Below are 25085 nucleotides of genomic sequence, written 5' to 3' on the forward strand. Positions count from 1 at the left end.
CTCAAAAGTATTTTAGAAATGAGTTGCTCACATCTGGTAACCTCTAACAGAGGGTGATGTTTGATTGAACTAGTTTTAATCTTGGTTGAGTTGATGTGGTGAAATAGGCATGAGTGATTCCACTGTATCTTCTGGGTGTGACCAGAGATGGGCCTTGGAGTCACATTGTGCTATCAGCACTGCAAGGAAATGATGTCGGACCCTGGAGTCTTTGGATGGTACATAGCAAATAAGCCTCAATCGTTACTTGGACAGTGTAAAATTGTTGTGTGTAAGAGAAACATGCTTTTCTCCCCTTTACAGTTAATGTTTTATATTTTATTAAAAGTTCATTTCTAAACTTAATTTTTATTTCTTTAGGCATATGACAAAGGTGACCACATCTCTTCATGACATGGTAGATCAACTGGAAAAAATTCTCAGGTGAATTAAAAAAGACAAGTTTTTTTTGTTCTGTGCTTATTAGGGTGTGTGTCCGGCCGTGTAGCCATGGCCTGCCTGTTACTCATGTGCAGTTTGAACGTGTAGTCCTGTGACTCTCTTTTGAATATTTTTCTCAGTGGTGTGTGTACTTTCTTACTATGGCTGCATACTGGGGTAGGAACCTGATACCTGATGAGCCTGAGTATGTGCATGCACATCTGCTCGTGCTCACCAGCCCAGTCTTTCTCCAATACCTATGTAGTTTTGGCTGGGGCCCAGAACTCTCTATGTAGACAAGGATGTTCTTGAACTCATGGATGATTACTCCTGTGCTGTTATTACAGTTGTATGTTGCCTTTGTTTGTTTGTATGTTTTTTAAAAAGCATCTTGCCATGTAGCTCAGGCTAGCTTCGAACTCACAGTGATCTTCCTCCCTTAGCCTTCCAGTGTTGAGACAATAGGTATGAGATGCTGTGCCCGGATAAGCGTGTATTCAAGTACAAACATTTCCACTCACTAGCCAGGTGACCTTTGAACCTACGGCTTTCTTATCTGTAGTAATTAATTCATGAGATGATGAAAGTGCTATTAGATTAAGAAATTAAAGTCCCTCACACTGTCGAGGCACACAAGAAACATTAATTGCATCAGTCACTAAACAGTGTCTATTACACTGATAAGACTTGGGGCACAAAAGTGTATCTGATGTTGGGATAATTCCAAACTCTGTTAGAACTTTGGTGCATCTTTGTTGGGATATTCTAACTTTTACAGTGAAATGTTGAGTTTGAGTTGTCTTTCTCTGAGACTGCAGTATTCTTAATTTGCCCTATAGGGAGCTCAGTATTATTTATATATGTATAATATTTACACGTGTGTGTGTATATATATTATTTATATATGTATAATATTTGATACTATTATATGTATAAAACAATTCTTAAATATTATACTATAAATAAAAATCGAATAGAAACCAGGAGCTGGGAATGTAGCTCAGTTGCTAGAGTGCTTGCCCAGCGTGCACGGAGCTCTGGGTGTGGTCCTCAGCCCTGTGTAAAATGGATATGAGGTGGTCTGTGCTGGTAGTGCCAGCGCTCGGAGGTGGAGGGAGGAGGAGCAGAGGCTCACGATCATCCTCGGCCACATAACAAGTTCACGGTCAGCCTGGGCCGTGTGAGACCGTGCATCGGGAGGAAGGAAGGAAGGAAGGAAGGAGCAAAGCAGTAACAACCAACTACTCTGTAATATACAGCTACCAGTGATACCATTTTAGGAACGGTGTGTATATAGAAGAGGATCGTTATTTGGAGACCATTTACTCATTTGATTCACTCCGACTAGAGATTGCAGTGTAAAACTAATCTAAATGGCATGGAAGGGAACTGCCAAGTGTGAGCCCAGTCCTAAAGTCACACGTTTACCTTTTTACTGTGTGTGCTTTTAGAGTGGAGGCAGCCGGCCAGACAGACTGTCAGTTAGATACTTCATCTTTTGAAGAATAGACCATTTATTCCAAGTATACTCTAATAAAAGCCAATGAGAAATATGCAGTTTGATACATAATTATGAGTTTTATTTTTGGTAAGAATTAATGTAATATGTAATACTGGATCATATGTATATGTGATACCTTTTATTTTTCTACCAAATGTCTAAGTATAATTTAAATGCTTAAATACTTTAGTCTCTTTGTTTGGATGATGTTCAACATTTCTTCTTTCTCTTACAGCGTGTCAGAGCTTTTGAAAAAGCATGGACTGGAGAAGCCCGTCTCATTTGTCAAGAGCACCCAGTCCAGCTCGGAAGAGGCACGCAGCCTGATGGTTCGCCTGACGAGGCACACGGGGCGGAAGTAAGTGACAGACACCCTTGATGGATGCTTGGAGATGGCGTTTATTGTATGACTTGTTTTCTTTATTGACAACTCCAATAAGTTATCTAATTGGTCAATAACACTGCCTCTATAAAGTATAATATGGTAGGTTTTGATATCTGCACATGCTCATGATACAGACTGTTACTACATCCGGGATAATGACCATAATTGATAATAACCCTTCCTCCTTTATAGTCCCTTTCCTCCTTCTCATCAAGCTCTCAGCCACTCATGGGGCTGCCGATCTGTTTTCTATCCCTTTAAGTATTCTTTTCAGTTTCTTAGACTCTTATGTATCTGAGCCAGACAGTATTTTGTTATTTGATTTCTTTTACTTAGCATAATTGCTTTGATTTATCGACATTGTACCATGACTTAATAGAGTATACTATTTTCTTTGCAGACTCGTAATTCATGTATTGGGTTTTTTTTCGCATTCTGTGTTTCTTCACCTGTTGGTGGACATTGGGGTTGTTTTTAGTTTTGATGTTTACAGACACAACTTTTATAGGTACTTACTTATGTTTTCAAAGGAACGTATTTAATTTCCTTTGGATAAATACATAAAGGTAGACGACACGATTATATGCTGGGGGAAAAATACAATAAAACAAAACAAACCTGCCAAATGTTTTTTCAGTATGGATTCCATTGAGTTTGAAACCAGACTTTAGGGGGTGGGTTTGTTACTTGTCCTCCCCATCAACTCAGGTGTACTTCTCTCTTAATGGGGGTGTGGCTGCACCTCTTTGGGGGAACAGCTGGAAGCGTAGTTCTGGTGCTTTCCATCTGGGCATCATTTCTGTCCACTCTAAAACATGGAGCTGCTTTCTTCCCACTGCATCTGAGAGTTTTCTCCCCTGGTCACGCCCACTTTGCCATGAGAGGCACGCATTGACGGAGTCTCCCATGTACACCGGGCCCTTTCTATTTCCTTACCTGTAGTCTCTGATGAGCAAGCTTTGAAAAAGTGTTTGTCCCTGGATAAATTATTGTTTGACAGTGTCATACACATCTCTCGTGCATTCTGTGTACTCTTTCTCTGCTCTCTCTTTTCACTCCCCAGTTCCTGTTATCTGTCTCCTCACCCCTGGCTGGCTCCATCTCATGACCTTTGCTTCGTGTTATGACCCTCTGCTTTCAGCCAGCACCGGCTGTGTGGCCAGGGTTTGGAACTGTCCATTTGAGCCTGGTGGGCACGCTCCTGGTACACACCGAAGGTGACAGCTGACTCTTCTCCAGAATCCTGTATTGCATCAGGGGCTTAGGAGCCCAGGAGCCCCTCTCAGACCACGGTTGGCTTGTGTCAGGCTCAGTCTTGTGCAGGCTCCCACAGCTGCCGAGACTGTGACTACAGTGACTACAGTGGCCGTGCCATGCTCTGAAGATGGCATTTTGAAGTTGTCTCTGTCCTCTTTTCTCTCATCTACAGTAGTCCCCGAGCCTCAGAAGGAGCGGTGAAAGTGTCCTGTTCGGAGCTGAGCACTGATGTTGCATTTTTCTGAGCACCTATCTATCTTGAATATGTCCATAAGTCTTTGAGCAGACTCCCTTTTTCTTTGAATCAACCTAAAAAGTCAATCTGGGGACTGGGGATTTAGCTCAGTGGTAGAGTGCTTGCCTAGCAAGCAAGGCCCTGGGTTTGGTCCTCAACTGCAGAAAAAAAAAGTCAATCTGTACTTTTGTGATTGTGATTATATTATTTTACAGGAAGTATTTGTCATGAAGTTTATCTTTTCTAGCCAGACTTGGATTCACACAAATTAAATTCATGATCCATTTTCACAGTTTTTGATTATTTTTCAAACTATGGGTCAAAATTTCCTTACTGTCTGGCTAGTCTGACACTATTTGTTGAAAACTCTAGCTTTTCTCCTCTGAATTAATTACCTTTGCAACCTTATTGAAAATCAGTTTTCCATACAGGTGAGGCTGGGTTTTGACATTTTTATTCTGTCTCTTCTACCTATTTATTTATTTTTAAATAACACACTGTGTTAGTTACCTTAGATGTATTATAAATATTGGAATTAGGTGATATTCATCTTCTGACTTTACTGTCTTTTTCAAATTTGTTTTGTTTATATGGTATAGGGCCTTTGCATTTCTAATATAAAGTTTAGAATCAACTTTTCAAATATTATTATTTGTGATTTTTTTTTTTTTCAATTCAAGGAAGACTCTTGCTATATAAGCCAGACTGGCCTTGAACTCAGCATGTGGCTCAGGCTGGTCTCAACCCCACTATGTACTCCAGTTTAGCCTCCTGAGCCCTAATTTGACAGCTGTGTGCTAGCATGCCCCACTCGCTGTCATTTGGGACGTCGGTAGTTGTGTCCGGTATGTTTGGCAGATGGGGAGCGTTGTTCTGCTGAGTCAGTTTCAGGCTTTCATTCCACGGGCACAGATGTCCTTCTGTTCCTTCCAATGTTTCCTAGCTCAGGATTCAAGTCTGGTAATTATTATGGGAAATCGATACCAAATGATTGGTGGGAATTTGTATAATTTCATTTGACATGGTTTATTCTTAATATATTGATATGCATTCTGTGTGTGTGTGTGTGTGTGTGTGTGTGTGTGTGTGTGTGTGCCCAAGTGTGCGTGTGCACTTGTGAGTTGGAGTCTCCCTGTGTAGCCCAGACTGGTCTCAGACTCATCATTCTCTTTATCCATATGCCCCTCCTTCTGAGTAAGTACTAAGGTCACAGCTATTCACCACCAGAACTGACCCAAACTGATCTTTCGTATATTGATCTTTTGTCTTCCAGTCTTGCTTAATCCAGTTATATATTGTTGAGTGTATAACTCAATTTTTATTCTTATTGCATAAGAAGGTTTCTAACGAATTTTAGATACTTGTGTTTTCAAATGAATAGGTAAATAAAAGATAGATAACTTTTTTTGTTTTTGTTTTCAAGACAATGTTTCTTTGTGTGTAGCCCTGACTGTCTTGGAACTTGCTTTGTAGGCCAGGCTGGCCTCGAACTCACAGAGATCTACCAGCATGCACCACCACAACCCACCATGATAACAATTTTTAAAATATAGTACTTGTATTTTGTGATTTTTTGGTTTTTCTATGTTGCCATCATTTAAAGTAGTACATTTATTGTGATGGCATTAGGAATTTTGCTGTTTCTCTTTGGAAATTCAAAAATTACAAGAGAACTAGCAAAACTGAATTCATTAGTTAATAATTGCATTTCTTTCCCTCTCATATTTAGTGTAACATTTCTCAATTATACATTTATTTATAAATGCATATTCACATTATTTTTGATTATTTTGTTAATATTCACATTTCTTAATCATGAATATATGAATTTTTAATTCACATTATTTTATGGATATTTTGTTATGCTTTTGGATGATTTTGTGTCAGCCTGTGTAAAAGCAAGAAATATTGTATCTCCTTGGTCTGTCCAAGCTGTCCAGTTAAATATGAGGGAGAAAATAGAAAGTTTGCCTTGTAGAAAAATTGGCAAAAGACTTTGAAAGGTGTTTCCAACTATGTGAGATCCAAATGGCCCATAAACCAACTGGCAAGCATTTGACCCACTCTCTAGCTCTTCAGGTGGATACACAGCAGAGCCTCCCTGGAAGGACCTGTGACTTTGCCCCAGGCTGTGGGACAATAGGCGGAGAGCCTGACTTGAGGAGACTGGTGTAACAAGGTGATTCTGAGACAGGCAGATCTCTGAGGGTGGTCCCCATGTGTGTGTGAGGAAGTTACCTTCTGAATCTGTCACATGGGGGAGGTGTGAAAATGTAAAGATGCCTGGAGGGCAGTCTTAAATCCTAGTCAGCAGGGAACAAGCTTGCTGGCAGTAGGATTAAATAGAGAACTGGTAGAGATACAGCTAAGGCGGATAAAAGAAGAAATGAAATTTCAGTACTAAGAAGACAGTGCCTGTATTCGGCTCTTCCAAGCAGAGTCAAACTGTCCTGGGAACATCTTGAGTCTTTCTCTCCTCTCTGTAGCACTGTACTGCCTTTATTAACAGACACATATTTGTGCCTCAACGTTTCTTCTAGGCTGTAGGTTACAGCCACTGTATACTTTCAATGGGAAGGAACTTATGCACCATGGCCTGATAGTTACTGACTGAGTGACTGTTGCAGTCCTGTGACAACTTTAGAAGGGGTCAGCCCTCCTAGAGTGACACTGCTTTCCCTAGGACCTGCGCCTCCACAGCTGGAAAGCCTTACTCCTGCTGCTGAGCTTTGCATGTGCTTCTGATGTGCCCAGCATTGATTTCTACCCACAGCAGTCTGCTTACTGTGAATATTTACGGGAACATGCTCTCACTTTCAAAATTGTCAGCTTGATATCTGTCTTAATATGTAAGCGTGGCCGGGTGGTGGTGGCGCATGCCTTTAATCCCAGCACTCGGGAGGCAGAGCCAGGCGGATCTCTGTGAGTTCGAGGCCAGCCTGGGCTACCAAGTGAGTCCCAGGAAAGGCGCAAAGCTACACAGATAAACCCTGTCTCGAAAAACCAAAAAAAAAAAAAAAAAAAAAAAAAAAAGTAAGGGTGCCCAAACCTTCAATACCTCTAAAGTAGACTTATATACATCATAAATGATGGCAGAGCCTATCACATTTGTCCTGAATCCAGGTTTTACCATCTTGAGTATGATATTGCTTATACATTACAAATTTGTAACTAATACTGTGTATTCAGGCATCTTGTTAGTTTGCTAAATTCTACTTTCTTTAAATCCCATTTTTGATTCTTACTTATGGGATGTATTCTGAAAAAGGCCATTGTAAGTGATGTGTTATAATTTATTTTAATTAGAATCTCTACTTATGGCTAGCCATGTGTGAGGGAACATTTATGCCATCTGTCCTAGTACTGATGGCTTCCAGAGGAACAGCTGGGCTGTGAGACTTTGAGTTCAGCCTGACAAGGCCAAGGTCTGATTTTATTGAGCTAATAAGGTGGACACTAACTTCAAACATTTTGTTACTCCTCTGCCTTCAAGCCAGATCTGAAAGGAGTCCCACAATTCTTTGAAACCCATCAAAAAAGTTCAAGGATGCAGATGAAAATCCTGTATCTACTTTATGGGTTGTCATGGAGTTCTTGTAGAAGCAGCAATGTGTTTTCTGTGTGTGTGTGTGTGTGTGTGTGTGTGTGTGTGCTAGTGAAATACTGTGTCCTCGAGTGCCTCATTGCCCATGGAGCAAGATGAATTGTTCATTTCATGGAATAAATAGAAAATGGCACTGACAGTGGGGCATGGTGACCAGGACTATTGTTATCTCAGCTACTTCGGAGGCTGAGGCAGAAAGATTGCTCAAATCCAAGCATCCGAGGCCTGCTGATTCAACATGGTGAGACCCAGTCTCAAAGGCAGAACTGTAAGGGAAAATATTTTTTAAATTATTATATACTTAGGATCTATTTTGTTCATTTGAGTATATAACAATTAGAAATGGTGATTATTGTTGTTTTTGACATAGCATCTCATTTTGTGGGTTAGGCTGCCTTGAAACTACAATCCCCCTGCCTCAACCTCTTGAGTGTTGGGATAACAGATACATACCACAGCACCTGATAATGGTGAAGATTTTAAAGGACAATATAGTGGGACAAAAAAGAAAAAAAGATTCATGTAAAAGAAACATCTGTTTTGTACTTGACCACCACAAACAGCATCTACTTTTTCAAATGTTGAGTTCTGTTCTTGTCTAGAACTTGGTAATTAGAGGTAGACATAGTGATTCCAAGCTCAGGTCCATTCAAGTGAGATGGACCGAGAGAAGCAAAGATATGTTTAGCATGCTCCCTCCCAACTGTTTTATAACCTAACTGTGTACAGAACTTCAAACCTGAGATCCGTCCATTCATTCCCATTCCTCAGACGCTTCATCAGGAAACTTGGGGACCGTTTTCTTTATTGTACTTTTAAGTTAAACTTGAAAAAGCAGAGGAAGGAGCCTAGAAGTCAGATGAAAACACTAAACACTTGAACAGAGGCAAGTTATCAAGCGCCTTTGTGTCTTAGGATAATCGTCTTCAGGGCTGTAGTTGCCTAGACTCAATCTCACCTTCTTTGTGATTCTGTGAGTTGGGCTTTGAGTAAGGAATGTTTCATTCAGCAGTATCATGCATTCCTGCCACAAATTCATGACCATGGGTGAAACTGTTTAGCAAGCCCTCTTCCCTGCTGCAGGAAAACCTGCCGCTTTGGAAACAGACATCAAACAGTTTTTCATCACGGGTTTGCAAAGGCCTTGCTGCCTCATGGAACTGCTCAGGTTGATAAATTGCCTCTGTGTATGTTGTGGAATGCTCTGCTCTGAGCATGCTAGCCATCTTCTCAGAGCAGCTGGGGTGCCTTGCTTGTTGACTGTTGATGTTTCCTCATAGAAGGAGGGGACAAGGAGGATCAGAGGCTCGTCACCTAAGGACATTCCCTCCTGCACTTTCTGTCAGTTGTATATCATTCTGCCCTGATTTCATGTAGACTCCTGGTCTGGAGAGAATATATACTGTGGAAAGTTAATGGAAGAGTCTGACTTCCATTTTGCAGTTCATCAAAGTATCACTTTGTTGCTTTCCATTGGTACGTCTGCTTTAGGGTCACCTGTGCTCCTCTAAGTAACCTCCAAATTCACAGGTTCACCAAGTTAAACTGGTTTGTCATTGAAGCTCTGTAAGAAGGGAAGTATATGTTTATGGTTTATGGAGAGAGTTTCCACAACACTTGATGTAGATGCCAGGGTTCAACAAAACAGAAGATGGGTTTGGAAGGAGCAGTGGTGTTTTCTTGCTGTGGGTGATAGTTGCTGATGGACAGCTGAAGCTGTCTGAGGGGGTCATCTGCAGGGGAGTCAACTATGGATCTTCTCATGGGGTGGGATGTCATGTCAGCCTCTGTGCTCCTGTAGTCATTGAAGGATTGCTGCTTTGCATGAGGCGTGGGACTGAGGCCTGGATGGTCACACAGAGGAGCTTGCGTGTATAAAGGAGAAAATGCAGTGGGGTGTGCAGCTGGAGTCCTTCGCTTTAGCCTGTTGTTTCCAAAGAAAACTGGAAAAAAAGGGAAGAGGAGAATGATATGAAGGTGTTAGCTGGAGCCTCTTAAAGCTGGGAGGGCACCCAAAAGGTGCAAGAGAATAGCGATGTGTGTTAAAAAGCCCTCCTGGGGTCTGAAAACCTGGAACGTGTGGGTACTGTGTCATAGTGAAAAAGAAAAACATGAGGTAGAGGTGATATGAATAGCTGAGGAGGAGAGAGATGGGGTGTCGTAGCCATTCATCAGGCAAGAAAGGGCTGTGTTTCTCACAGTTGAGAAAGGTTGATTTGGTTTTGCATGGCTCTGATGAACCCCATTGTAGAACTGTTTTTGATGAGGCAGGGGTAGCAATTCAGAATTTGACTGGTGTATACTAGAGTAAACTTGGATGATAAAGTGTATAAACAAGTCCAGAAAGGGTAGAAAATGGAAGGAAAAGGGGGCCATTCTTAGTATCTGTCAGCAACTAGAGCAAAGTGTATGTTGAATTTGTCTCCCTAGGGGGTAGTATTAATGGAAACTTTTTCGAGGGCTCTAGAGTATTAGTTGACAGTTCAGCAATGGTGGACTGATGGGAGATGACGGTGAGCCCCACTGTACCTGCCGCTGTGGAGGAAGAGGCTCTTATGGGGTGGAAGCCACAACAGGCGTTAGCTCCCCTAATCAGGAGGCCATGTGGCTGCAGGTATGGCTGTGCGGGATGGTTGGAAGCCCAACACTGACGTGCTCGTTTATTAATCATCTATTTGCAGAATGTATGGGGAGGGCTTGTTGATGCACAGTTATTATCTTCTATTGCTGAGCACTGGGGCAGCGGCTGTTTGAACCAGATATTCTCTGGTTCCTGGTAATTCCAGGACAGTGAGTATTAGCTGATGTGTATGGAGATGGCAGGGTGCAGACAGAGGATTAAGCTTGGCCTAGGGATGGGTAAGGGACGTGTTGCCCTCCTGTGGTAGGTTGTTTACCCACCCTTCTTAAGGAATGTGTGACTAATGGAGCATTGGCTGTCTACAGCTGCTAGGAAATGCAGCTAAGATTGTGTCAAGCCCAAGCCCTCAACAGTAGGGATGAACTAGAACCAAACACTGTCTGGGTAGGAGCTGAATGCTTTGGTCTTCCTTGAGCATGTTACTGGCTTCCCTTTTGAGGGGATCTTGAAAATTATGTCTCAGGAATTGTGGCAAAAGATACTGTCTTGCTGGGCGGTGGTGGTGCACGCCTTTAATCCCAGCACTCGAGAGGCAGAGGCAGGCGGATCTCAGTGAGTTCAAGGCCAGCCTGGTCTACAAAGCGAGTTCCAGGAAAGGTGCAAAGCTACACAGAGAAACCCTGTCTTGAAAAAACAAAAACAAAAACAAACAAACAAAAAAGATACTGTCTTTTTGGAGCTTGAAGCTTCTTCCTAAGGCAGATGGCAATTGCCTGTAACCCCTCTGAGGTTCTGGCAGCTTGTCCCTAGGCTGTCACCTGAGAAGGTAACTCCTGAAGGTCTCTGTTTTTGCTTATGAACTGCTGCCTGGTATTCTACTTAGAGCAGTGGTTCTCAGCCTGTGGGTCATGACTCCTTTGGTGGTGGTGGTGGTGGTGGAGTCACATATCGGATATCCTGCATATCAGATATTTACATTACAATTCATAACAGTAGTGAAATTACAGTTGTGAAGTAGTCCCCCCCCCCCAAATAATTGTATGGTCCAGGGTTACCACGGCATGAGGAACTGTGTTAAAGGGTCGCTGTCTTAGAGCAAAGCCTCCGGCTATAGTGCTGGGGGTGGGTGGTTCCTGTGCCCCAGACCTGTGCTAAGAGCAGTCTGTGGTTGCCTCCTGTGTCTTAATGTTCAATGAAATTTAAAAAGACCCTGTGTAGCCAGACCTGGTGGCTCCTGCCTGTAACCCTAGCACGGCAGAGTCTAGGGCGGAAGGATCAGAGTAATTGGTTCTGCATGAGGGTTCAAGCCCAGCTCAACAGAGCTACACAAAGAGACAATGTCCCAGAGAAAATTCCAAAACTAAACAGAGCCAAGTGAGCAACAGACAGAGTCCTGCCGCCGCTGATGAGGATAGAATTTGAAACGCCCTGTCTCTGGTTTTTCTGCTTTAGTTTGCTGTGGGGTTTCTCTCCCCATTGGAACTCTGCTTACCTTTTCCTATAAATTCAAATGAAGTAGCCCTGTGGATAGTTGCAGAGTTGGTGTGCATAGCATGGTAATCCCTGGGCTTTTGGAGTCAGGTGTCATGTATCATTTCTCTCTTTCCCCAGGCAGCCTCCTGTTGGTGAGTCTCACTGGAGAATGCTGCTGCAGGACATGTTGACGATGCAGCAGCATGTGTACACATGCCTCGATTCCAACACTTGCTATGAGGTAACTGCTGCTGTCAAATAGTTGTTTTTCATTTGGAAGTTTTGATTGGGTTTTGCCACAAGGGAGAGACTGTAAGAGGTGCTGTGTGTCATGTGACTGGTGATTGATCAGCTAGTGCTGTGGAGTTGAAGCCTTTCATACCCACCTTCTAGCTTCCCTTTGTTTATTGTGATGCCATCTATTTGACAGATCAGTCCTCAGAAAACCCTGAATCTCACATGATTTCTCCCTATAGGTTTTGGTGGTCACTGAAATTTGATGATGGGGGATGAAGTTTGCTGGTAGGGTGCAAGATCTTGAGTTCCATTCCTAGCATGTGTGTACACACATGCACATGCACGCATGCATGCATGCATGCACACATACACAGACTAAACTTCAAACAACAGAGTCAATGTGTTTAATGTATCCTTAGATGAGTCTAAGTCTGTCCTGCCTTCCTTAATTCTGCCGAACTGTGGCAGGTTCTACTTGAATTCCCGTGTTTGTATTTTTTTATGCTTTACATTTATTCACAGGCATGATTCTCTCCTTTATACAGCCCATTGTTCGTTCCAAATCACTCTGTAGGTACCTACATTGAGACATGGAAAGCCACAGGAGCCTGAGCCTTCCAGGTCACTCTGTCCTTGGTCACCGCCCACAGTGTGTCAGAGTATGTTCCAGTAGCTCCCTCAAGTAGGACACACCTCTACCCTTGCTGTGACAGTGTGCATCCTTCCCTCTACCTGGAATATAGTCTTTTTCCTTACTGGAAATCTCCTGATCTGTTGTCATGGCTAGGCTGGCTATCTGCTAGGACTTCATATAACTTAGCTCCACTGTAGCCTTTCTTTGAAATGGAGCTCTTTACAGATAAGATGGATTCTTTCAGCTTTGGCCTTGTGGTTCTAGGTAGATATTTTACTATCATGTCTTTGAATATCTCTCTGCTGAGAGAACATTAGAAAGCATTTTTTAACTTTTTTTTTTTTTTTTTTTTTTGGTTTTTCAAGACAGGGTTTCTCTGTATAGTTTGGGTGCCTGTCCTGGATCTCGCTCTGTAGACCAGGCTGGCTCTGCCTCCCGAGTGCTGGGATTAAAGGTGTGTGCTACTGTTGCTGCTGCTGCCAGGCTAATTTTTTTTTTTAATTGGTGTTTTTGCCTGTGTATATGTCTGTGTGAGGGTGATGGATCCTGGAGTTACAGACAGTTGTGAGCTGCCATGTGGGTACTGGAAATTGAACCCCAGTCTTGTAGAAGAGCAGTCAGTGCTCTTAACCACGGAGCCATCTCTCCAGCCCCACATTTATCAGTTTTTAAGAAGACAGTAAGATAGACTTGTCAAAACTAACATTTTAGTTTGCACCTTTTACCAAATTCTGTATTTGCTGTTAAGTTTTAATAATTGGAGAGCATAGTGGCATAACTTTGAACATGGTAGACAAAAGACTGACATTCCACCTATGGAATGATGTCTAAATTCCTCATTTTAGGGTGAATAAATTGAATTTTTCCAATATTGGTCATGATGTTCTATGGCAGTGGTTCTTAACCTTCCTAATGCTGTGACCCTTTAATCCTGTTCCTTACATTATGGTGACTATCAACCATAAAATTATTTTTGTTGCTACTTCATAACTGTAATTTTGCTACTGTTGGATATAATGTAAATATCTGTTTTCTGATGGTCTTAAGTGACCCTGTGAAAGGGTCATTTGACCCCCATGGAGGTCACAGCCCACAGATTGAGAACCACTGCTCTAAGGCTCTCAGGAATAAACCATCAAAAGTTCCTTTGGCTTGTACTGGGTGTGGCAGTTTCACCTGGCAGACACTAGTGAGAAGAGCTGCCCTGGCATAATGTGCTTTTATCACAATTTCTATTTTACAGCCACTCTTGTTATATTAAGTGACTTTTCTGTTCCAGGCATCAAAATAAAGGCTTGTCTAGTTACGCCCTCCCCAAAGAGCAGTGATTACGTAATACGGTGAAAGCTGGAGCAACGCCAATTCTCTGTCATGTTGTTCTGATCTCGACAGTTTCTTCACTGTTCTCATCCACCCATGAGTGTCAGGGAAAGAATGTCACATCGTCAGCAATAGGCTCGGGAGTCACACCGTTTAATACTTTTCTGCCACAAGTAATCTCAAATAACTAACTTTAACATATTCAGTGCCATTAGTACAGTAAATTCTTTGTAAGATACCTCCCATCAGTGTTTCTTATTTTATTGAAAGACATTTTAATATCCAAGTTGGAAAGAGCCTCAGTGCTCCATGGTAATGTTTGTGTGTAAGTTTACGTTTGCAGTCTGACTCATTCCTGAGTGTGAATGCAGAGGAGGTTAGGAGTGCAGCTTAGTGAGACCACACTTGCCTAGCACACACAGACATTGGTGGAGAATGTGAACTCCTGTTCTGTAAGCAATGCTCCATTATGTGTGTCAGATCTTGTACTCACACGTCTGTTAGAGTCAGCAGAGTGAGTCCAGTTTGAGTAGGGCAGTGCATATCGTAGTTGACCAGGGGATTTTATCGACTGCTTATTTACTTTATTTATAGCAACCTGTGTAGTCTAGGATGGCCAGGGCTCACTTATCCTACCTGAGTCTCTCGAGTGCTGGGATTACAGCTGTGTACCCTCACTCCCGCTTCAATTCCATTTTTTAATGAATGAAAATTGCATACTTACATCTTTAATGTAGTGCCTTAAATAGCATGATTTACTTGTTTCATCCAGTGACATTTTATTCTGAAAGCTAATTTTTTCTTTTATTGAGGTGGAATTCATAGAACAGTAAATTAGCTGCTTTAATGTAGACTGTGTGTGCTTAATACATACACTATGCCATACAATCCCAGTCACAGGATAGATACTGTTTTGATTTATATTTATTTCTTTTGGATTTCAGAGCCTTCATTTTGTTGAACTGAGCCCCGCTTCTGTATCAATAACTCTGGGTTTGTCTCTTTCCCAGATATTTACAGAAAGCCTGCTCTGCTCCAGCCGCCTGGAAAACATCCACCTTGCGGGGCAGATGATGCACTGCAGTGCTCCTTCCGTTGGTCCTCCAGCTGCTGGGACGCATAAAGGACGAGCCCAGTACAGGGTCAGCTACGCGAGAAGTGTTGACCTGGTGCTGGCCGCCAGCCGAGAGTACTTCAACTCCTCCACCAACCTCACGGACAGCTGCATGGACTTGGCCAGGTAGGAGGAGCGTGTGTTCTGGGCGTGCTGCGTGCACGTCCGCACACAGGTTCTCTCAGCTGTACGTTGTGTACACTGCATGGGGTGCTGTTGGATACTGCTTTACCATAGGGATGCGACCAGTGCATTCTGAAATACCTGCATTCTTCTTGGTCCCCCTCAGGCACTCTTTGGCAGTCTTTTTGTTCATTATCTGTAAGCCTCCATTCTTCTTTCGTTAGATGTTCATGGATTCACCTATAAATTCAAGTTCTGAAATCTGAGCATTGTAGATAGTGTTTATCTCTTTTGCATAGCATCTGCTCCAAAGCTGAGTCCAGTAGAAATTTTTAGATTTTAAATTCAGTTCCTTCCTTGGCCTATCATTAGTCCATTCCTCTTAGTTAACTCGAGAAACAGGTGTACTTGACATCTGAGTTTTTAATAGTCTTAAAAAAACTCGAGCCGGGCGTGGTGGCGCACGCCTTTAATCCCAGCACTCGGGAGGCAGAGCCAGGCAGATCTCTGTGAGTTCGAGGCCAGCCTGGGCTACCAAGTGAGCTCCAGGAAAGGCGCAAAGCTACACAGAGAAACCCTGTCTCGGAAAAACAAAAACAAAACAAAACAAAACAAACAAACAAACAAAAAAAAAAACAAAAAAAACAAAAAAAAACTCACTGATCTTGGGGCAAGATTTTATGAATTGAAATTAATATTTATAAAGTAAATTTTTTATAAAACTCAGAGTTCAATAAAACTTCCCCCCAAATCTGTATTATCTCTAAGCCTTAAATGCTTTAGAAACACCTTTTGTATTAGTCTGGTATTCTATTGTTATGAAAAATCCTGAGCTTTTACTCTCAAACTTTATAGGGAGTTTGAGAATAGGAGGTCATTGTAGAGGAAGATAGTCTATGGTAAGACAGGAAGCCAGCAGTCAGAATCCAATTTTAAGACTTCTGGGCCCTGCCTTTTAATGGTCCTTTTCTGTTTAAAGCAGTGGTTCTCAACCTTCCTAACACTGTGATCCTTTAATAGAATTCTTCATGTTGTGGTGACTCCCAACCATAAAAGTATTTTTTTTTTTGGTTTTTCGAGACAGGGTTTCATAAAAGTATTTTCAGTGTTACTTCATAACTATAATTTTTCTACTGTTCTGAATCGTAATGTAAATATCTGACATGCAAAATATCTGCTATTCAGTGTTGATGAACGGGTCCTTAGACCCCTGAAGGAGTTATGACCCACAGGTTGAGAATTGCTGGTTTAGATAGTACCTTCCTGGGGAGCAAGCTCACAAGCCATAAATTCTAGTGGGACACACACTCAAGCCATGTCTAAACCAGAGTAATAACTACACGAGTTTACTCTGCATAAACATTGGCTTAGTTACGTTTCTCCTGGCTCTCCCTGCTGTCTGGCCATTGTCTAACTCTGGCCAGCATCCTTTAGGTCACACCTTGGAATCCCATTCTGCTGTGTTTCTTGGAGTTCTCCCTTTTAGACCACATTGAGCTTTTCTTTCCTCCGTTCTAGAAACACATTATAAAACTTGCTTCCTATTATGAGGGCAAGTGGCAGTATTTCTGACTTGAGCATCTCTTGTATCATCCAAAGTTTTGTTTCTTGGTCAAAGAAACTGAGGAGAGCTGGGAACCTCCTTAGCACCTGGTGACCCCAACTTTCCAGCTCCGTGCCCTGATTGACTCTTAACCAGCTAACATTCTGTAAGAAATTCTTGACTTCATTTAATGATTAATTGTCCATTTTTTATTTTAATCACTTGGATATTATGTTGAAAATACACATAATTTTATAAAATGGAGACATTATACATTTCTTGTTAGGACCATTTTTATTTTTTATTGTGCCGATATGTGAACTAAAGCATTTCCCTACACTTTACAGTGCTGTGTTAAATGATTTCACTGCATTTGTGACTGATTTAGTTGATTGCAGTTCTCCTGTTTTCATTGTTAGAGTGACAGTCAAGAATGAAGGTAAGATGTCTTCTGGATCTAGATACCTGTGTGTCAACCCAGTCCCAGCTATTCCGCAGCTTTGTGACATTGGCTTCTTTTGAAAGCAGACTGGAGAGAGCTGTGGTGATCCTCTGTGTGTGCTTGTGGAGGTGCAGGCGCCTATGTGCATACGAGGTCAAAGGATGATGTCCTTCTCTGTTGATCTCCACCTTAATCCTTCAAGACAGAGTCTTGAACCTAGAGCTAGCCCGTTCTTGGCAATACAGACAACAGCCAGCAGGCCCCGGTGAACTTACTGTTGAGCATTTCTGGCGCCCCCAACCCCAGTGCTGGGGACACAGTGTCCTGTGGCCCTGCGTAGCTTTTCACATGTATGCTGGGGATGAAGTTCTCAGGCCGATGCAGCCAGCGCTCACACCCGTGAGCCCGCTCCCAGCCTTGTGCCTTTTCTCTGTTGTGATCTGAGGTGAGTGTGTCTGTGGTCGGAACAGGTGAACCCTTCTGAAGGTTCCTTTATGTTGACAAGTGGTTCCAGTTGTTTCCCGCGAGCACATTAGAGACTGAAGTGCCCCTTCTCTAAGCATAATGTGCACCGCCACTTGACCTTGTTTTGAAAACCATTTTAGCCCTAAATTTAACTTTTTGTTGTTGGTCATTTTTTGGCTATTGATTCTTAGGGACTTTTTTTTTTTTTTTTTTGCTTTTCATGAAAGGTGTTGAGGAGTTTCGGAGATTCTCAGTTATTGAAGTAGTTGCCATGCAAGCTTGCGGACCTGAGTTTGGGGCCCTAGGGCCCATATAAAAGCAGCATGCAGTGGCATGTACCTTTTCCCCCATGCAGGGTGGGGTGGGAGGCTGGACACAGGCAGATCTCCAGGGTTGGCTGGCCAGCCAATCTAGCCATCTCAGTAGGTTCCAGGCTCAATGAGAAAACGTGTCTCAACACCACTGAGGTAGAGAACAGTGGAGACACGTAGCTGATGGCAGCCTCTGACCTGTGTGTGTCAGTGTGCACACGTGAACAATACACACACAGCCCTCTCTGTAACCCAGGGATATTTGGGCTGGCCTGTCTTAGTTTGACTTCACTGTACAGTTTTCTACCTGTAATGCTCCTATTTTTCTCTTTTTTAAAGACTGTGCACATGTGCACATGTATGTGGATGCTTGTGGAGGCCAGAAGTGGTTGTTGGATCCCTTAGGTCTGGTGTGTCAGACAGTTGTGAGCTACCTGACGTGGGGACTGGGGACTGAACTCCAGTTGTCTTCAAGATCAGCAAGGGCTCTTAAGAGCCATCTCACCAGCCCTGTCTTTATTCTTTTATGCCATCCTTTGAGATACTAATTGTCAAAAATTCTCGTATACTTTGATGCTTTCCATGTAATCATCACACTTATTGAACATGGTTTTAACTGTGAAAGCTGTCTGGATTCATTTCCCCTTAAATGACTGGCAGTCGCTTCAACTCTAGCAAGGGTGAAAAACAACTCTTTTCCCCAGTGCTAACTTATGTCAGAATCAGGGTTCTCCCCGCCCCTTTCTTTCTTCAAACTGTTACTGAACTTGACAGAGTTCTTTAAAGTAGTTAGTAAATCTTTTTCTCTCTCTCCAGGGATACTATTTTTATTTCAAATGCTGGAAATATCAAATAGAATAGCCTTTGAAATTCCGAGTTGTGTTTGACCTAAAGCTTCTAGGCAGGTGTTTCTCAGATGATTATCAGATCCCCTTACTGCATTGCACCTTCCCTGCATCCCTCTCTATCCCACAAGGATACACTTTGATTTTCAGGCGATCCCATGTGTATATAATGTTGTGCTGGAATAATTCTGACCTATAAGCCCTAAGGCATCTATGTTTACCAGGGTATGGGTTATAGAAAACATCTCCTCCATTCTGGTTTATTAACTGGCCTTTCCTGGAGGAAACAAAAGATATCTGTGCTGGACAGTTTTATGTCAGTTTGATTCAAGCTAGAGTCACTGCAGAAAAGGGAGCCTCCATTGAGAAAATGCCTCCATAAGAGTGGACTGGAGGCAGGCCTGTAGGGCATTTTTTAAATTGGTGGTTGATGGGAGAGGGCCCAGACCATTGTGGGTGGTGTCATCCCTGGGCTGGTGGTCTTGGGTTCTATAAGAAAATAGGCTGAGCAAGCCACGAAGAGCAAGCTGGTAAGCAGCATCCTTTCAAGGCTCTTGCATCAGCTGCTGCCTCCAGGTTCCCATACTGTTTGAGTTTCTCCCCTACTTGAGTTCCTGTCCTGACTTCCTTCAATAATTGATAAGATGTGAAAGTGTAAGCCATATAAACCCTTTCTTCCCTAACTTGCTTTTGATCATGGTGTTTCATCACAGCAGTAGAAACCCTAACTAAGACTATATTCAAAGTATATAAAAGGATATACTATAGATTGATAGTTTTCTTAACGTTATTCCTCATCTGCCTTTTAAATTAATTTCTTGTGTGTGCCTTCAAAATATTTCATTGTTTATCTTCTACTCTTTAAGACAATAACTCTTTGCTGTATATATGTAATTTTTATGCCTTATTTTTTGCTTATATTCAATATTGAATATCTTTTTATCTGATAACATGCAGATCTGCTTCATTCTCTTTTCTTATTTGCAGAGTATTTCTGTATTATTTAATTTTAAAAAGTTAATTTTTTTCTGCATAATAATATATATTGTTTTCCATAGTTTTATACAATTCATTCAAATTATATACATTGAAAGTAATGTTCATTTCCATTTAATGTTTTATTGTATTTCTTTTAATAATGTAAATGAAAATATAATAAACATTCCAGTTTTGATGTATGATATGGACTATCTAATATTTCATATACAAAAAAGTGTGAATTAAAAATTATAATTTACAATAAAATTTAAAATACTCAGGGACATTTGTCCCACAATTTAAAAGTAATATGATATAACATTTTATAATGAAAAAAATTTCAGATTATTATTGTTTTAATATTTAAAGTAAATCTGTTTAAGTAAATAATACAATGGTGTCATTAATTGTGATTCCCAGTCTAGTGGGGTCCACTGAGGACAATATGCTGAACGGAGCCAGTGGGAAAGTAGACTCCTGTGTGGTCTTCTCTAACTGATGGGTTTAGAAGGCCCAAGAAGAGGCACCATCTGGCCCTTAGTCTCAGAACACTGGGACTCTCCGTGGACTCCGTGCAGCTTATGTTAATAGGCAGTGTGCTCATGAAGGGACAAATGACAGTCAAACAGAAAGCTGTGTCATTAGTGACCTGTGTCATAGTCACTCTCATGGACTGCTCACTTTTTACCTCTCTCTCCTCCACTATCTGCATAGGCATCTGTGGGCTGCCGTAGCATTTATGTCCCAGACTGAAACTCCGTGACGTGTATTTTTTTAGTTTTATATATTAAATGTACATTCAGATATAAAGTGAGAAGGTCAGGTCCCCCAGTGCCTCATAGAAAGTTGCTATCTCAAAGCAAACAAAGCAAGTGTCATTTGTTTGTTGATTAGCAAATCACTTTCTCTTGTTATTTTCATCAATACTATGTTACCAACTGATTCTTCTCTTCTGTTAGAAAATGTAGTGTGTGCAATCTTTTAGTCGTTTCTTAAAGATTTATTTATTTATTATGTATACAGTACTCTGCCTGGATGTACACCTGCATGCCAGAAGAGGGCATGAGATCTTATTACAGATGGTTGTGAGCCATTGTGTGGTTGCTGGAAATTGAACCCAGGACCTCTAGAAAAGTAGCCAGTGCTCTTAATTACTGAGCCATCTCTCCAGCCCCTATTGGCCATTTCTTAAGGGATTCCATATTGAGACAAATGAAGGCACGTTTCTTTTCCTAGAAAGGAAACCAAAATTCATCTGAATTCTATCTTTAAAAAAACAAAACAAATGCCACCCCTTTCAGGTATTCATTGCCTCTGTACTCATTAGTTAAAACACCACTAAACAGAGTTATTTATGTTGCATCAAAGCGGGTACCATAGCAATCTGTCACTGTTCCTGCTGTCAAATCCCTTCATCCCTAGGAACTTCTTCAGCAAACCCTGACATTTGCTTATCTCATGGGTTACTGTGGGATTAAAGTGACAATCATATTCTTTATCTATTCTTCAGTTGAGGGACATCTAGGTTGTTTCCAGATTCTGGCTATTACAAACAGTGCTACTGTGAACATAGTTAAGTAAAGTGTCCTTGTGTATGGTTGAGTGTCCTTTGGGTATACCCAGGAATGGTGTAACTGGGTCTTGAGGTAGATCGAGTCCCAATTTTCTGAGAAACCGCCATATTGATTTCCAAAGTGGCTGTACAAGTTTGCACCCCCCGCCCCCAGCAATGGAGGAGTGTTCTCCTTGCTCCACATTTCCACCAGCATGAGCTGTCCCTTGTGTTTTTGATCCTAGCCATCCTGACAGGTGTAAGATGGAATCTTATAGTTGTTTTGATTTTCATTTCCCTGATGGCCCAGGGTGTTGAACATTTCTTTAAATGTTTCTCTGCCATTTGAGATGCCTCTGTTGAGATTCCTCTGTTGAGAATTCTCCCTTTAGATCTGTACCCCATTTTTTAATTTGGATTATGTGGTTTGTTGATGTCTAGTTTCTTGAGTTCTTTATATATTTTGAATATTAGTTCTCTGTGAGATGTGGGGTTGTTATAAATCTTTTCCCATTCTGTACACTACTCTTTTGTCTACAAAACATTGATGGTTTCTTTTGCCTTACAGAAGCTTTTCAGTTTTATGAGGTCCCATTTATAGATTGTTGATCTTAGTGCCTTTACTATTGGTGTTCTGTTCAGGAAGTTGTATCCTGTGCCAATGCCTTCAAGGCTATTTCTCACTTTCTCTTCTATCAGGTTCAGTGTATCTGTATTTATGTTGAGGTCTTTGATTCACTTGGACTTGAATTTTGTGCAGGGTAATAGATACGGATCTTTTCGCATTCTTCAACATGCTGACATCCAATTAGACCAGCACTATTTGCTGAAGATGCTTTCTTTTTTCCATTGTGTATTTCTGATTTCTTTATAAAAAATTTGGTGTCCATAGGAATGTGGATTTATGTCTGGATCTTCAGTTCGACTCCATTGATCAACCCATCTGTTTTTATGACAATACCATGCAGTTTTTATTACCAAAGCTCTGTACTGCAGCTTGAAATGAGAGATGATGATACCCCATGTAGTTCTTTGATTATACAGGATTGTTTTAGCTATCTTGGGTTTTTTGTTTTTCCATATGAAATTGAGTATCATTCTTTCAAAGTCTGTAAAGAACTGTGTTGGAATTTTGATGGAATTGTGCTGGGGATTACATTGGATCTGTAGATTACTTTTGGTAGGATGGCCATTTTTACTATGGTAATCCTACCAATCCATGGGCATGGGAGAGCTTTCCATCTTCTGATATCGTCTTTCTTAAAAGACTTAAACTTTTTGTAGTATAAATCTTTCACTTGCTTGGTTAGAGTTACTCCAAGGTATTTTATGTTATTTGTGGCTATTGTAAAGGGTGATATTTCTGTGATTTCTTTCTCAGCCTGTTTGTCATTTGTGTATAGGAGGGCTACTGAATTTTTTTAAGTTAATCTTTTTTTTTAAATTTTATAATTTAATTTATTTTATATATCAGCCACAGATTCCTCTGTCCTACCCCCTCTCCCCCCACCTTCTCCTACCCCCCCATTCCCATCTCCTCCTAGCCAATTCACTGAAGGTGTTTATCAGCTATAGGAGTTCCCTGGCGGAATTTTTGGGGTCACTTATGTATACTATCATATCATCTGCAAATAATGATACTTTGACTTCTTCCTTTCCAGTTTGTATCCCCTTGATCTCCTTCAGCTGTCATATTGCTCCAGCTAGAACTTCAAGTCCTATGTTGAATAGATATGGGGAGAGTGGACTAGCCTTTTAGCAGACTAGGTGTCTGGTAGATGCTGGATAAATAAGTGTTGCAGCACTTCTTGCTCAATATGGAAAGGTAATTTGGGTGTATTAATGCTGCTGCTTTTCAAAATCTATTTGACTTCTTGTAGGTGCTGCTTACAGCTTATAACAGACAGGCCGGCTGCCATTCAGGAGGAACTAGACCTCATCCAAGCTGTGGGGTATCTGGAAGAATTTGGGGTAAAGATCCTGCCTTTGCAAGGTACGTCCTCTGCTTGGTATTACATTGCTAACTTATTTTGCACCAGTTAAGTAGTATTCCTTCTTATTTTTTGCATTGAAAGTATCTTTGATAATTTAAATACATTAGTAATAGATTCTATTGTCTTTCTTTTTTTTTATTTTCACAATGAAATCTGAAGTAAAAACATTTTGCTGTGAATTTTTAAAAAATTCTTGTTTATAACCTTTCAAGACATAACAGTAGTGACAGAGCAACTGAGCGTGAGGCCGTTGGATCAAAACAAATATAGACACTTGTTACTTTTATGGATGACAGTTGTCGATATACTTCAGTTTTGACATAAAACTTATTCTTGTATTTTACTTCCATAGATTATTAACTAGCTACCTACCCCCAAGCTTGACTTAAAAGTGATGAGAGAGAATTCTTGCTCAGAACTTAATTGCCAGTGATATTTTCACTTTGCTTGGGTTCCTTTGCCTAAACGTAACAGGTATATTGTAGCCGTCCAGACAGATGTTGGTCACAGAGCTTGTCCCAAGTGCTTGTCCTAAGCTGTGAAGATGGTGGATAGTGCATTGCATCGTTGCAGGTTTAGCTGATAAGAGAGTCTTGCATTCTCAGTCTCTTCAAATCCAGGACTCCAGGTCCCTGAATGAAGAGGTGGTTGCCTAGGGAGAAGTGCACTTGGCTGGCTGCTGTAGTGTGCCGTCCCTAACTGTCGAACTGGCTGGAACTAGTGATGGGGGAAATATAACTGCGTTCATATCATCTTTTTTTTTTTTTTATTTTAAACTTCCACCATAGTTGTCCTCTCTTTTCAAAAATAACACAGGAGCAGAGGCCTCAGTTCCCTGAGGTGTTGGTGGCTGGTGAGTTCCTTTGTTCCCTGCAGTATTAGCATTGACTGGGCTATGTGTGACAGGCACCAGCAGTCACAGTCTCAGAGGTTTAAACTTTGCATGGGTTTTCATTGTGGTTTTACTCAAAGTTTCGCTTCTCAGTAAAAGCTGCTGTGCTTGAAAGACATAAATGACTGTTGTTATTACTCTGAATGTCATTGTCTGGGCCTACTTATCATACAGTTGTAAATAGCACCCTGAGTATATATGTAAGGCGATGGTTTGATTGTTAAATCATAGACAGTCTATTCAGATGTACCATTATGGCAACTTTTGAACTCAAAGCTTCTTAAAAGTCATGAAAATTAATCAAAGTTACTAAAAACTATATCAGCTTATTCTAAAATTTTTAATCATTAGCTACTCCCCACATAATGTATTTGTTAATTTCAGTAAAGGAAGATTCTAGAACATAGTAAGTTTTTTTTTCCTTTTTTATCTTTTATTAGGATAAATAATTATAGCATTGTGTGTGTGTGTGTACATGTGCATATTCAGCTGAGTGTGAATTTTAGCTAATTAAATAATCTGAGCTGATTGATGTATTGTACAAAAACATTTTCTGCACGCTGTGGTCCTTTAGAATGCCAAGCGAGTTCTGCGTTCTTGTGGTGATCAGTTAGCAGCATGTTTGCTAGTGGTTTTTGTCTGTCAGATGCAAGTTTGAATATCTCCAACCAAACCTGTTAGGCTGCACCTTCTGGGAAGTTTCTGAGGGAAGGAGTCATTGCTATAATGTCTGGGGGCTTACCAGCTTTCTGTGTTGATTTGAAATTAGCTATCACACTATCCGGCATTAAGCTTTCTGTATGTGGAGGAGGAGCCCCTCACCCCTGTGCAGTCAGCTGCGTTTCCCCACAGTCCAGGTGGCCAGCACTACTTGTCATCTCTAGGAATACTGGATAATGTCCTTCATACACAGGAAGCCAGTGTTCATAGCTCATTTTGTCCCGTTGCCTTGTCTTTGAAACCTTTGCTTATTGTACAGAAGTTGCTCCATCCCAGCAGATGCAGACCAGTGACACTAATCAAATAATGATGAATGAGTTCATAGGAAGCAGGAAGAGCAGTATTATGTACAAGTTACTCCCTCTGTGAGTCCTCTGCGAGTTACTTGTGTGTGTAGGAATACCAAAATGCTTTTTAATTATGTTTAAGATCTCTGTGTGTACATATGTTTTATAGTGG

At 41.2% G+C, this 25085-nt stretch overlaps 1 protein-coding gene across 1 annotated transcript in view; it reads left to right on the forward strand.

Moving 5' to 3' along the window:
* Nbas (NBAS subunit of NRZ tethering complex) overlaps window positions 1-25085 on the forward strand; it is a 274692-nt gene that overhangs the window by 101016 nt on the left and 148591 nt on the right. Inside the window, 5 exon segments of the mRNA XM_037198012.1 lie at window positions 361-423; window positions 2157-2279; window positions 11595-11697; window positions 14658-14887; window positions 22901-23013. Coding sequence (XP_037053907.1) covers window positions 361-423; window positions 2157-2279; window positions 11595-11697; window positions 14658-14887; window positions 22901-23013 — 632 coding nt within the window.

The sequence above is a fragment of the Peromyscus leucopus genome, chromosome 22 (genome assembly GCF_004664715.2).
Source record: "Peromyscus leucopus breed LL Stock chromosome 22, UCI_PerLeu_2.1, whole genome shotgun sequence".
Taxonomy (NCBI): Eukaryota; Metazoa; Chordata; class Mammalia; order Rodentia; family Cricetidae; genus Peromyscus; species Peromyscus leucopus.